The sequence below is a fragment of the Phasianus colchicus genome, chromosome 3, assembly GCF_987193195.1.
Source record: "Phasianus colchicus chromosome 3, bPhaCol1.hap1.1, whole genome shotgun sequence".
Lineage (NCBI taxonomy): Eukaryota > Metazoa > Chordata > Aves > Galliformes > Phasianidae > Phasianus > Phasianus colchicus.
Genome location: NC_143438.1, coordinates 49,390,958 through 49,405,475, shown reverse-complemented (window position 1 = coordinate 49,405,475; position 14,518 = coordinate 49,390,958). Strand labels below are relative to the sequence as shown.

Below are 14,518 nucleotides of genomic sequence, written 5' to 3'. Positions count from 1 at the left end.
AGCAACCTAATTTTGTACTCTTTAATTATCATTTAATTGGATTGCCCCTCTGTACTCAGAGCATGACAGCCAAAGCAGCTGATCTAGTATTTGACACAACTGAGGGGGTGAGAATTTCTTTCATATTTCTTTCTCCAGTGGTTCTATTACTGCCAGAATAAAAACGCCTCTCTGGAAGTGGTAAAATCCGTTCTGGTATTTCCTTCCTAGCCCCTGAGTTCTCATCCCATCATTTGCGCCTGACGCTGAAAGCACTGTTCCAAGTGGTGGGTAAAGCTTTTTGTCAGTGAGAAGTAACCAGATAGGACATACAAACAGTTCTTAGATTCAAAAAGGTAATTTTGATACATAAGTAGGTTGCTTAGGAAGATGTGTTACTTGTCCCTGTATCTGTTCCAAGAGATCTTCATGCCTTTGCATGTTGTTAGTGGAGGGGGAGTTAGTTGCCAACTGACCTTTGAGAGTAAGCTGGAGGAAAAGGCAGTGGATGGGGATGCTTGAAAGCCTTTTAAGCAGGGTCAGAAAGGGAGAGAAGAAGAGAAAGCGTAAGTGGCTCAGAGATTGGAGAAAGAACAGCCCATTGGAGCCTTGCTGGACGGTGAAGGATCCAGAGGACAATATGTATGAGGAGCAGCTGTGATCCCTCTGCTCAGCACAGAGCAGAGGAGCTGAGGGGAGGCCTGATGGCGGCTGCAGCTCCTCACAGGGAGCGGAGGGGCAGCGCTGAGCTCTGCTCTGTGTGACAGCGACGGGGCCCGAGGGAACGGCATGGAGCTGTGTCAGGGGAGGGCAGCTGGGGGTTAGGGACAGCTGCTGCACCACAGGGCGGTGGGCATGGAACGGGCTGCCCAGGGTGATGGGCATGGCACTGAGCTGCTGGAGTTCAAGGAGCATCTGGTCCATGCTCTCAGATCTAGGGCTTGGATTTTTGGTTGGTCCTGTGTGAAGCCGGGAGTTGGACCTTGCAAGTCCCTTCCAATTTGGGATATTTTGTGATTCTGAGCTGGTTCCCCTCCCCTGAAGGAAGTAGGAGGTGGGAAGGAACCCACAAAAAAAAAGAAGGGTGGAGGGAAGGAAATAGGAAGGATGTGTTGCTCTCCTGTTACTAGTCTTGGACTCAAGATGCAGATATCATCCTCCTCTCTGGTGCTTACTGCATGTGTGGGCTTTAAAAACAAAAAAACCTTCCTTCCATCTGGTGGCTGGTCTTCTTCCCTTGTCGGCTTCTGGCTTCTCTGTAAACTGTTTTGGGAGTGCAGAGGGAGAGCTGTTTATATTGAAGTTAAATTTGTTAGTAGAAGAATCCCTTTTTTAACCTCCTTCTCTAATCCTCAGGGTTAAATGTTTTCAGCTCATAGTTCATTTGCAGTTATTTGTGGCTGGCTGTGCCATTTGCTCTGTAATTCAATTCAGATGATGCTTCTTGGCCCAAATTAGAGCAGACTAGTACAAGGAGCTTGGTGCATGTGGAAACTGATCACTGTAACTCCATATTTAAGGTCGTCTGAGTAGAGCTGTATTTCCCCTCAATTTTAAGGCACAGTTATCTGATTTGAATTTACTTGTGGAAATTTCGGTCTGTGGTGTCAAATGTTACCTGACAGTTTTCTCAGCTACTGAAAAATGCTGAGTAGCAACCATACTGTGGTCACAGTAACGCTGTAATATTCTCATTAATCTGTGTGGCTTCAGTTCCAGCTGTTTGCCTTTGAACCAGTTACTTATTTATCAGTCTATTTTCTGTATAGCTTTCAGCTACACATTCTCCGGAGAGATGAGATCTTATTCATACATGTATCTACTTATAGGTGAGGAATTTGAAACTGGAGCATGAGCAGGAGAAAAACAAGATCTTGTCAGAAGCATTAGAGACACTAGCTACTGAGCACCATGAACTAGAGCAGTCTCTGGTTAAGGGATCTCCTCCTCTCAGCATCATCAGTGAGGAGCAGTTCTATGATGCTGTTTCAGGTAAGTAGTGATATCCAGTATGTAGCCAGCATGTGCGTGGTGATTTCATTGGAGGGGTGGGGGGAGCAATCTTGTTATATGTGAGATCTTTGTCTTTCTGCTGTGGAACTGTTTTAAGGAGAATGCTTCGTTTGCTTTGAGCACGCCTCTAAAATCTTCCCCAGGTTCACCTGTAGAATTGTATCATTTCATCTGAGCATGACAGAAAGCTACAAAATTCAGGACTGTAATAAAAGGTCTGATTGTTTGGGTGTCTACATGCTTTTTTTAAATAGCAAAATATATGACTCCTATTTTAGAATATGTAACTGTATCTGGAAGCTTATGACTTGCTTTCTCCATGGTGGTGTTTCTTTTTTCTTTTGTTCTTAAGATCTATATGAAAAAACACTGTATTTGAGGGATAATGAAGTTAAGAAAGGCTTGTTTTATTTCCTTTTTGTATACCTTAAGGTATACACAGGTGTGTCACAGATGGAAAAGGATTATGAATCAAAATCTTTTGTGCATTCGGAAGTATCTCCTGTCTATTCAGTGGTGTTTAGTATCTTTTGTGTTTTGTGTGCAGAACATGCAAACAAGGATTTTGGAAAACTCTGAGTTGCGTGTATATAATTACAACATGCACTATGTAAAGCCTCTCTATACCAGTGCAGCTCGGTAATAACTCTAATTGGTTAATCCCACAATGCACAGCTCACTTACAACTGTGAAGGATCTTGAAGACCTTGAGGGCAAACATAGTCTAAACATAGTAGATAATTATATTGGGATGGCATACTTCACAAGGAAGTGTGATTGGGGGTTACTTTTCTCCAAGTTCAACTGTCTGATGCTTCTGACAGATGAGAAAAGCAGCCTTCCTGGTCTTTGATGGATTTTCTACAGTGTGCAGCTTAACTAAGCAGAGAATAAAACCAGGCAAAGTATGGAGTCTGTGCTTAGTGTGGGTCAACTATAGCATAGGAACTCAGTGAATTTACTACCGACTGCTCCTCGGCACAGTAACAAATGTATCAAGCCTTCAGCAAGCAGAAGAGATTGAAGAACACTAGAAACAGGTTCTTCAACCAGAACCAAAAGAACAATTCATCTAAAAGGCCTCAGGCTCTTTGCTTGTTGCAACAAAGCAGAGAATATTTGTTTATATGGTGCTGCTGGAATGTAGTCTCTCCAGTTGGGCTTGCTTTCTGTATGTGAGAGAAGCTCAGCTTTTAGAGATCTATTATTCTGTACCTGTCCTAAATAACCCGGCACTGTCCTCTTGAATGTCAGTGTCCAGAACTGCCTCTCCAGACAGTTCTCCAGACTCCATGGAGCAAACAAATCACACTGAAAATAGTCATGCAGCTGTGAAACCTTTATTTATCCATATGTATACATAGATATGTTTTATATGAGCATATATATATATGTGTATGTATGTCAATTCTTGCTTCTTTGGGAGAAGTTATTTGACATAATTCATCTTGATAGCAATTTAAATAATTTTCCAGGACAGCTCACTTTCTCGACTGTCTGTCAACTTCATCAGACTTAATATTAGTCTCTGTTCTTTGAGCTGCTCACATTCAGTGCTTTGCAGCGATTTGGGTCCTCTATATCTGTAAGGTTTGGGGGAGGGGTACTCTGATTTTATTGGCTAGGGAAGGGGGAATGTGACATGGGTTCCTGGCTGCTGGATGTGTCTTATGATTTTGGCCATAAGCGCAAAAGGAGTTAGATTTTTGTGGGTGTAATATGGGGCATGTTGTGCTCTGTTTGCTTTTTTATTATCAGAATCCCAGTGAAAACACTTTTCTAACCCCCTTACTTTTCTGCCATGTCTGTGGAGGCTCAGCCAGGAAGTCTCTAAGGACAACAATACAGTGAGAACAGAGAGGTCAGGGGTCATACGGCACTGACTCAGAGTTCAGGGATATGGGTCTCCTTGTTTGGGCTAATGGGATGGGATATGGCAATGTTTTCCTAGCAGAGAACAATGAACCCAATTGTCAGAAGGAAAAAAAAAAAAAAGTTTAAGGTATCTGGACTTTGAGTCTTCAAAAATTTTGCAAAATCTCTTTTGCAAATGTCTATTTATTTTGGATAAACACGCTGTGAATCATCCTACTGCTTTGTAGGGGAGATTCAGCAAACAGCGGTGTGTTTTAACAGGGCAGTGTGACAAATTATAATGTCTGTCAGTGGCAAAATATTAGTACTTTGAGAGTATGTCTGTTATTAGGACACCATCTTTTTCTAGGTATGCTTTTTTCCTAGTTCTCTGAATTTTTAAATCTCCTGTAGGATTGAGTTTATAGAAGTGAGAGCATTGCATAACTCAGCTTGTACCTTGAGCTAACAAATCTTTAGCTTTGACTTACCGGGTTGAAAGAAAAAGCCACTGCTGATATTTTATAGAATATTTTCTGTGTATTTTCTGCTTGTTTTCTCTCAACAAAAGTATCACTGGCTGTGACAATTCAGAGCAAGACAATTTTCAAACTCTTTTTTTAACATATAGTGTAATAGAAAGAGTGTTTACAGCAAGAGCAACTTGTCCCCATTTACCAAGCTCTGATTCATGTTGTAGAACAGACTGAATGCATGAATTGAACTCCTGAATGAAGATGAATCAGAAGATACAGTCCGGTTCCAATTAGGCATTCAATCCATGGTAGGAGAGTAGAGCTAATCTGAGGAGAAACCAAGAGAAATGTAGCTAGTTTGAGTGCCAAGTCTTCACCACCATCTGTTTGGTGTGCAGATCTGCTCCAGCTGAGGCTTGCTATTTGCTAATGCTGGCATAGACTAAACTGGTCACTGATAAGTCTGTTGGTGGAAACTGTGAGCACTACTACAGAAATGCCCTCTTTTCCAAAACTGGAGTCAAGAAAATGCTTATTGTGTGGTAAGAGTGCTTACTATAGTAGTTTACTTGCTGAAGTTTCTCTATTTTTTATTTTTCATTTTTTAGCGATATGCTGATATCTGTGCTTTCTGACTGTTACAGTAACACCTTCCCTCCCCTTGCAGGGGATTTAGTAGATGCTGAAAGTGAAAGGAAGATCCCAGAGAAAGTGGGAGTTGTGTTGTACTATAAAAGCATAATATCCAGTATTAAAAACAGCAACATTAAGTGTGTTATTAATCCAAACTCTGAGTTTAACAGGTCAGTTAACAGTGCTTCCTGGTGCTGTCATCTGAGCATCCTGGGAGTGGTGGAAATACGTAGTCAGTAGCACATGGAGCACAGGAGCTCTTGGCTGCAGGTTTGAGTGGTTAACATGTGCCAAACTCTCCTTCTAGGTTTGTGGCAGACTGGGGAGGGGAAGAAGCACTGAACAAGCAGCAAAATTTACAAAAACTAGTGGCGTCTTTTAGAGAGTTGGAGAAGTTTCGAGTTTAGCCTGGAGAGGAGCTCTGCAGAGAGGGACCTGGGAGTCTTAATGGACAGCAAGTTGGCCATGAGCCAGTTGTGTTCCATGGTGGCCAGGAAGGCCAGTGGCATCCTGGGGCGCATTAAAAAGAGTGGGGCCAGCAGGTCAAGGGAGGTGATGCTCCCTGTCTACTCAGCCGTGGTCAGGCCTCACCTGGATTATTGTGTCCAGTTCTGGGCTTTCTGGTACAAAGAAGACAGGGATTTTTGGAGAGAGTGCAGCAGAGGGTCACAAAAATGATAAAGGGCCTGGAGCATCTCTCCTGTGAGGAAAGGATGAGCAGCCTGGGTCTGTTCAGCCTTGAGAAAAGAAGATTGAAAGGGGATCTGATCAATGTCTATAAATATCTAAGGTGCAGGAGGCAAAGGCACGAGGCCAGACTCTTTTCCGTGGTGTGTGGCAGGGGAAACAGCCACAAACTGAAGCATAGTAAGTTCTGCACAAATGTGCGTAAGAACTTCTTCACGGTGAGGGTGACAGAGCCCTACAACAGACTACCCAGAGGCATTATGAAGTCTCTTTCTCTGGAGATATTCAAGACCTGTTTGAATGCCTACCTGTGCAACCTGGTCTAGGGAGCCTGGTTTGGCAGAGGGATTGGACCAGATGATCTCTAGAGGTCCCTTCCAGCCCCTACAATTCTGTGGGAAAAATGGCTAAGCAGGACATGAACTGTAGTGGGAAGATACTTGACCTAGCCTTGTCCCTTATTACCCGCAAATCAAAAACTAAGATTGAGAAGAGCTTAGAACTGTCCAGATGGCTCTTTTTAAAAGCTTTTCTCTGAGAGGTGTGTGGGGTTTTGTTTGTTTGTTTTGTTTTGTTTGCTTTCTTAATTTGTGTGGCAAACAAAACTTTTCCATTAGTTAAGGGGATCTTAATGATTTGGTATAGGTGTGATTTTACTGTAAATGCAATTTTTTGCTGCAGGCATATATAGATTATATTAAACCTAACCTTTTGTAGTACAATGTCAGCTGTTACATGCTACTCATTGGTGCTGCATTCATAAATACTGCTCTCCTAAATGGTACGAGAAATGGTATACTGGTTGTGTTCATGTTTTAGTTCATCTCCAGTTATCATCACACCTGAAGCTTGGGAATTTACAGCTCTTTCCTTCATATTTAGGGTATATCGTCAAATTTCATTTTTGAATGTGTTGTTGCAATAGAAGGTGACCCCTTGACTTAAAAGTTTCTATTTTCCTTTGGTCTTCTTATCTTGCAAAATGTAGCCAGTGCTTTTACTGATACTCTGACACTTTGGGTTTTGAACTGGAGATCTTCATATTCAGCCTTTTTTTTTTTTTTTTTTGCCTTGAAGATCATTTAATGTTGGCTCCTGAATAGGGAGTCGTCTTCTGTCTCACCACCTTCACAGCCCACATCCCCTTCAGTTCGCCAGAAAAAAATCTCATTTTCTCCTAGTCATCTGTTTGACAGCTGCTCTGTAGCAACTTGTGAATATAAATCTTTTTTTACAGTAACGGGGGAGTATGCAAATCTTAATTCAGAAAAGAGTTAGCTCTGAGTACACAGGGAAAAACTCTGTTTGAGTGGCCTGTTGAATCAGACTCAGTAAAATACTGGGCTTTCTTTGATACCTAGGAGAACTCTGAAGGCTTGTTAAGCTCATTGGATGGAAGGAGATGATTGAAATTCTGGGTCCTGAAAAAGGAGATCTTTGGTGGCAGGAATTGCTGTAGACATACTTTCTCAGTGAGACACATTTCTCAGAAAAAAATGGGAGAGGCGTCTATAGAGAGAGAATTTCCTATAACAATTTCATTCTTCTACTGTTATTTGTTGTAGATAGCACACTCTGCTGTTATTAGGTAAGCCACGTGCCATGGAGAAGGCTGTCTGGTCATTGTTCAGCTCTGGAGAGGTTGGCAGGTGCTGAGCCCAGTCATTTCAACATAATTTTATCTTGGCACTGTGACATACAGCCAGCATTTGGAGAACTGAGCATGTGTAGTGTTGAAAAATCCTTATGCTGAGAGGTGTATCATAGTGTGATCAATGATTCTGGTGAAGCTTAGGTATTCTTTCTGCCTCTGGTGTTCTAGGTCTGTTGTAGAAATTCAAACTGAGGGAATTGTGGGGCATACTGTCATGATACTTAGTTGAAAACATCAGCCTCTGATGATACAGAAAAATAAAGGTGCCATACAGCAGGCAGACTGCTGTTACGTTTCAGGGTTTGCTTCCTGTTTCAGGATTTCTCTGTTACAATAACTGCTGGCACAGTTAAGCAGTTATTTCAATAGGACTTGATTTCAAGGGGCTTACGGGTTGTCATATGTTGGCTGTACAGTGCGGGTTGGGATGCTGAGGGCCAAGTTATCTTACGCTGCTAGACGGTCTCTTCCTCTTTGGTATTAGGATATGCAGCAATGTTTTTCTGAGTACCTGGTCTCTATTTCATGTAAGAGTTGTCCGCAGGTAAAAATTCATTTGCTTACCCTACTTTTTATAGACAGTACCCACCATGTTATGTCATAAATTGGCATATAACTAGATTGATACATTTGCAAAAACTTGTGAGAAGATTTTCTGGAGTGCCAGTCCACTTTTTTAGCATATCCTCAGCACCAGCTGGCAGCTCTTTTCATTCCCTAGCAACTGGCTTAATTTCAGTACTGATTTCATGAGGAGAGGAATAGATGTTTTTAAGAAACCAAAGATCTCCTTTATGTTTCTACATCTCAACCTCTCTAGAGAGAGTGGGGGTGTTGTGGCACAGCCCATCCATGGATTAACATTTTGTCCTTTTTTTGACCTTCCTACGGTCTGCGCGTTCATAAAGTCATAGAATCATTTGGATTAGAAGGGACCATTAAAGATCATCCACTCCAACTCCTGTGCAATGAACAGGGACACTTACAGCTACATCAGGTTGCTCCGAGCCCCATCCAGCCTTACCTTCAGTGTCTCCAACAATGGGGCAGTGTGATCCAGTGCCTCATAATCGTTACTGTAAAAAACTTCTTCCTTATATTCCACTAGATATCCTCTCCTCTGGTTTGAAATCAGTTTCCCTTGTCATATCACAGCAAACCCTGCTGAAGAGTCTGTCCCTCTCTTTAGATACTGAAAGCCTGCTGTCAGATCTCCCTGGAGCCTTCTCTTCTCCAGGCTAAACAGCCCCAGCTCTCACAGCCTGTCCTCATAAGAGAGGTGTTCCATCCTTTGCATCATTTTTGTGGCCCTCTGCTGGACACGCTCCAGCAGGTCCATGTCTCTCCTGTACTTGAGGACTCCACAACTGGACACAGTGCTCCAGGTGAGGCCTCACCAATGCAGAGCAGAGGGGCAGGATCACCTCTTGACATGCTGACCACACTTCTTTTAATGCAGCTCAGGGTATGATTGGCTTTTTGGGCTGCAAGGGCACATTGTGAGCTCATGTCCAGCTTACCCCCCCCACCAGGTCCTTTTCGGCAGTGCTCCATCCTTACATCCTGTAGCTTGTATTGACAGCGGGGATTGCTGAAAATCTTCACTGCCCCCTTCACCAAAGCAGAGTCTAACTGACATGTTTTGGAGAAGCTATATGTTTTTTAAGAGAAAACAGGAAAGCACCTGGCAATGGACTGCTGTGACTCTTCTGGATGGATAACTACTTCAGTGGATTTTGATTGGAATTAGAATCAGTGTATGAGAGAGTGACTAATTTTGCAATTATTTCTCTGGGTATTTGCAGCCAAGAGCAGTAACACATGCTCAAAAAAGTGCATAGCAGGAACAGTGTCTACTACAACTTAGGTTTGTTTTTTTCAGAGGCAGTGAGGCTTGCTACCTCACTGGCTGTCCACCATTCATTGTTGTACCTGGTTTCTGCTGAAAGGTTTCCCAAATGAGGTGGAAATTGGTACATTTTCACTTGTCTAGTGTTGCTCCATTGCTTCCTGGAACTTGCAATTGGATAATCCTTTGGCAAACTTGTCAAGCTTGAGAGACTAAAACATGAAACAAAAATAAGACCTTTTGCCAGGAAATTTTTTATTTTTGAATTTGGAGCAAGACTATCTTTTCTAGAGCTGGTTAAGCATTATCTGAACAAAACACTGGCTGGAAGTCAGGTGGTACTGATATCCACAGTTTTAGCTGTGATGTGGATTGTACTATTAACCTACCTTCCAGAGTACAAAGCTTATTGATTGGTGAGCTTATCATTGTTGGGTCTTGCATGGCAATCTTCATTGCATACAGTACCTCCTTTTGGTCTTTGTTACTTGCTCAGTGAATTGGAAACTGAAGGTTTCTGAAAAGCAGGGTGTCTAAGAGTTTAGACGAAACAGATCTTATATAGAAGGGGTCATCAGGACTCAGCTGTTGAGCTGGTTGGTAAGCTACTAGCATTTGCCCTAAGCAAGTTGTAGAAGCTTTGATTTAATAAAAACATCAGGTTTGGGCTCTGTTGGATAGAAAATTTTTAATCTTCTGTATTCTTGCTCATCTCTTTAGTCTATTTCTAGATACAGAGCTGCAGCAGTCTGTGACAGTACTAGTTACTTACCAAGTGGATGCAGTTATCAGGACACAGGAGCCTACTTAGGTTTCAGTTTTGTACAAGGAGAGAAGATCTGTTAGTGACGGAAGTCTAGGACTGGCAGTAGATTCATTAACATGCACCTGCTCTTTTGCAGATTCAGAATCTGAAAAATCATTAAGTGGGTTTGAAACTGTAACAGCGTACTCACTAGAAGACAGCATGGATTCAAAAGATACAATAACTTCAAGCATGTCTGAAGAAAAGGTTTGTGGCAGTGGAGAGTCGATGTCTAATGGAATCAAAAAACACAGGTAGGATATTGCCTGTTCTTAAGGTATTATAGCAAACACTAAAGGTGAGTGAAAGACCACTAGGATGTCTGAAAACATAATTTGTGGAAAACTTACGAAACTTTGCTGGGTATGACTGTAAAGTCATTGTTGTAAGATTTTCTGAAGAATGTCTTTCCAAGCTTGGTGTTTTTCTTTGTAGCTTGCTTTTTGATTATCTAATCTGAATAAGTAAAAATAAAATATAATGTGCTATGTAAAAAATGAATAGATCTTATTGAGGTGTATGTGGATTTTAATTCCTTCATGTATCTTTAATGATCTATGCCTCTTATTGCCACTTTAATTTCCAGTCATTTGATCCTTCCGTTGGTATTAGGAATGAATGAAAAATATTTCTAGCCTGTCATCAGAAACTTAAATGTGAACAAAGGGAGTCTTATTCTAAAAGTCTCATCTATGTTTTATGTGCTTATTTTGTGTTGTCAGATGATCCATTTTTGTTTGTTTCCTTGCCTGTAAAGGAGGACAATAGGTCTAGAGTTAATGAGCTGTAATAGACACCACAATTCTCAAGTTTCAGCGAAGGGCAATATAATGTTTGTGTTACAGATGAAGTCAAGCTTCAATATGTTTCAAAAAGATTAATTTGGAAGTGTTTTGAACCTGCCAAACGATGATGAGGACACCAGATCTCTGTAAAAAACAGGGAATTAAAATTTAATTTTAGAGAAACAAAGACGTGCTTTAATTACTTGGTATCGTAAGCAATTAAATTGCACGACTGTTGAAACATGTGGGAATGTCAGAGACTTGATGTCTCAAGGTTCAACCTTTGAATCTATGTCCCTCCTGTACTAGGCAGAGACTAAGGCAAATGAGGGCTTGGGTGGAGTAACAAGGTGGTTGGGAAAGATAACATAAAGCAGCTGACTGAGCATACTGCTCTCTGCTGTTGTGTTGTTAGGGTGTTGTTTATGGCCGTGATTAGCTGCCTTTCCTAATCAGAAGAGGAATTCTGGGGAGGGGAAGCACCAGGTGAATGTGAACTTCTTCTGTATTGCACTCACTGCCTTTGAAAGCGTGAGGAGTAAGGAGGCAATTCATGATCAACATAAAAATGATGCATGTTGACATGGATTTTCTGAGGAATATTAACAGCAACTGGTAACTTGGAAGGGAAGTAACTTGGCAAACTTTGATAGCTGTTTTTTCCCAGAGCTCTGCTAATTTACATTTTCCATCCAAGAGCCATCTCTCAGGATAGAAGTTGTGCAGTGTTTCTTGCCTTGTTTCTGAGTCTTGTGATGACTGGTATTTGTCCTGGTAAGAGATCTGCTCGCTGTGTCTGCCTGGCCAGCTGGAGTTCCCGGCTCCAATTTGTCCAATTTTGGTTTGGGAGTCAATTTACAGTGCATTTGGTCAAATATGTATCATCTGCAATGGCTTCTTAGCTGCTTTGTGCCATGCAAATTGAAGAGAGCAGAATGTTTAGCCAGCACCTACTTCCAGTGTTATACCTTTAACTCTTTTTATTTAACTTGCCTTTGTTAACTGCATGGAAGGAAGTTGCTTGGAGGCTTGATAAAAATCTTTTGCCTGAAGTCCTTGTACTTTCCAGTTCATCAGATGAATAGAGGAGTTGCAGCTGCATTTGAGTTGCACGTACAAGTGCCTAACACTGCTTATCTGTCTTTATAAATACGACTTTTTTCTACCTTCATATAGAAAACTTGAGCTGTAGTCTGCCTCTCTCTGTTTGAATGGTGTGGGTTTTGTGCAGGGAGTTGAAGGCTGTTTTTTCTTGATTGTCTGTTGTTTTGGAGATGTAGGAATAAATCCGTTGGATTCATAAAATTATAGAATGGCTTAAGTTGAAAGGGACCTTAATGCCCACCCAGTCCCATCCCATGCCATGGGCAAGACTGCCACCCAGCAGCTCAGCTGCCCAGGGCCCATCCAACCTGGCTTTCAGCACCTCTAGGGATGGGGCACCACAGCTTACATGGGCAGCAGTGCCAGCACCTCAGCAACCTCTGAGTAAGGAATTTCTTCCTAACTTTTAATCTAAATTTCCCTTCTTTTAGTTTGAAGCCATTCCCCCTTGTCTTATCACTATGAGACCATGTAAAGGTCCCTCTCCTGCTTATAAGCTCCCATTAAGTATTGGAAGGAACTTCAAAGAAGTAATGGTGTTAGGATGTGCAGATGGATGAAGCCATCACCTTCAGATGTATTACTAAGGATGCTGTTGGTGGCAGTTACAACCTGGCTTTCATCAGACTATTTAACTTTTCAGCTTTCTAGGCGAGTAATAGCCAATGAAACTTGAAATGCCAGGGCCTACCTCTGACTCATAATTTGCTATCTGGGTCAGGTCTTATCAGAATAGCTTGCATCCTACTGATTGGTCATAGAGTGTTTGCAGTAATGTTGATGATATGCTTTGTAGCTTTATGTTGATTTGGGAATGGACACTGTAATTTTTGAAAACTTCCTGGGAGAGAACTTGAGTAAGTAGAAGTTTAGTATGTTAAATAGCTTGGAATAATTTAAAAAAAAAAAAATTCTCTCAAATTAATCTGAGCCAAGCATAAAAAACAAACAACAACAACAAGAAAAAACTGCAAAAAACACCCTCACACAGAAATGTTCTGTAGTATCCATCACTGTGTAACATCCTTTTGTCACTACTGTTTCCCTCTTACTTCTGGGTTACAGCAGTCAGCTTTCCCTTTGGGGAACCTTTCATACATGTTTGTGCTCTGCTCTTTGCAAGCAGTCAGTTTGTTCAATCAGGTTTGCACGAAGGCAAGCTGAGCAGGCCTTGCTCACACCATATGTCTCCTTCCCAGCAAAATTCCTGTAGTAGTTAATCTGCTAAAGGTAATGCTTTGGACGAGTGTTTTTTTTATCTGTTCTACTGCAAAGAAATTCCTGCAGCTGTTCTTGTCACTTACAGCTAAAACTAACTTCCTGAGTTGTTTCTAAAACTGACATCTGGAAGGAAATTTTTGCATTCACAAACCTTTCCCTTAATCACAGGGACTGGGTCAAGGTTAGTAGGCTTCAAGTCTTGGCTGCCTGTCACTTTTGCACGTGTCCTTACTTGCCCCCAGAAGCTGCCTCGGTGGATTAAAAGTGTTCTGTTGCTTCAGTACATGTGTGCTACAAGGAGGAAAGAGCTGAATATCACAAGCTTGCACTGTTACGCTCACTCATAGAAAGAAATGTGAATGAATGGCTGAAACTGAACGCCAACTTCCAAGCAGTTAAACAAGTTGAGTGGGTGACATGTTAACTTCAACAAAAATGTGAATAGTATTAAGCATTAATGGTATGTTAGTGTTTTATGTGCAGAAGGGCTTACTCAAAAATTATCTGCTCTACTACCTGCCTTCTTTAGCAGATACACAGGGAAATTAAGTAAACACTACAATTTGAAAATAAGACTGAATGCTTGGTGGACACTGTCCTCTCCTGGACGTTTGTATCAAAGCATCCACAGAAGTGTTTAATACTGTTATTCAAGATTCTCTGTTTCAATCCACATACTGATATCTGTCATATAGGGAATGAATGATATTATGTTGATTAATTAAAACAAGTCCACCATCTACTTATGCTCTCTGCCACAGTCAGTTAGGCTGTTAACAAGTAAGAGGAAACATAGTTTAGTACCTTGAGGAGTTCAGGCACAGACTTTTTTTTTTTTTCATAGAACTGAAGGATCAACTTTGGTAAAGGTGTTTTTATAACAGGTAAGTTTGGGTGGTAACAGCATATAGGACTGCTGAAACAAACAGCCTAGCTTGGCAGAGTTGGCTAATCTTTGAAAATAAATAGCTCATGCAGTTTGAGTGAGCTGTAGGTAATTCTTTTCTATTGAGGATTTTCCTCAGTACCAGCTTCGTAATTCAAACACTTGATTTTAGTGTTGCTGTGGCCAAAGGGATTTGATCTGTATTTCTGCCTTTCTGTAGGCGAATGGATTAATAGCTGAGCTGATCAGTAGCAGCATGAAAACCAAACGAAATCTCTACTTGATTTCATGTAATGCTGATAATTACAGGCTGTGTTACACAGACAATATTTAATGTTGCTTTTGAGAAAATGTGTAAGACTTGTTCCTGAAGCTGTTCTTTCTCTTTGAGTTTTTGCTGGTGGCGGTTTTGTGGTTTTTTTCTTTTTGTAGGTTGTTTCTTTCCTGTATTGTTGCTGTTGTGTTTTGTTTTTCTTTTTTTTTTCCCTGAGAGATAACTTTAATTTGGGGCAATAAATGCTCTATGTGGTCACAAGGTGACTAGTAAAATAAATAAACTAAACGGTGGAATT

General features: G+C 41.3%; 1 protein-coding gene across 10 annotated transcripts in view; it reads left to right on the top strand.

Moving 5' to 3' along the window:
• Positions 1-14,518, top strand: part of OSBPL1A (oxysterol binding protein like 1A) — a 73,098-nt gene that overhangs the window by 43,932 nt on the left and 14,648 nt on the right. For 9 of the 10 annotated variants that reach the window (XM_090137476.1, XM_031612775.2, XM_090137475.1 and 6 more), the window contains 2 exons: positions 1,809-1,971; positions 10,048-10,204. In XM_090137476.1, coding sequence (XP_089993602.1) covers positions 1,809-1,971; positions 10,048-10,204 — 320 coding nt within the window. The remainder of the gene's footprint in view (positions 1-1,808; positions 1,972-10,047; positions 10,205-14,518) is intronic. The other variant, XM_031612776.2, reaches the window with a different exon arrangement.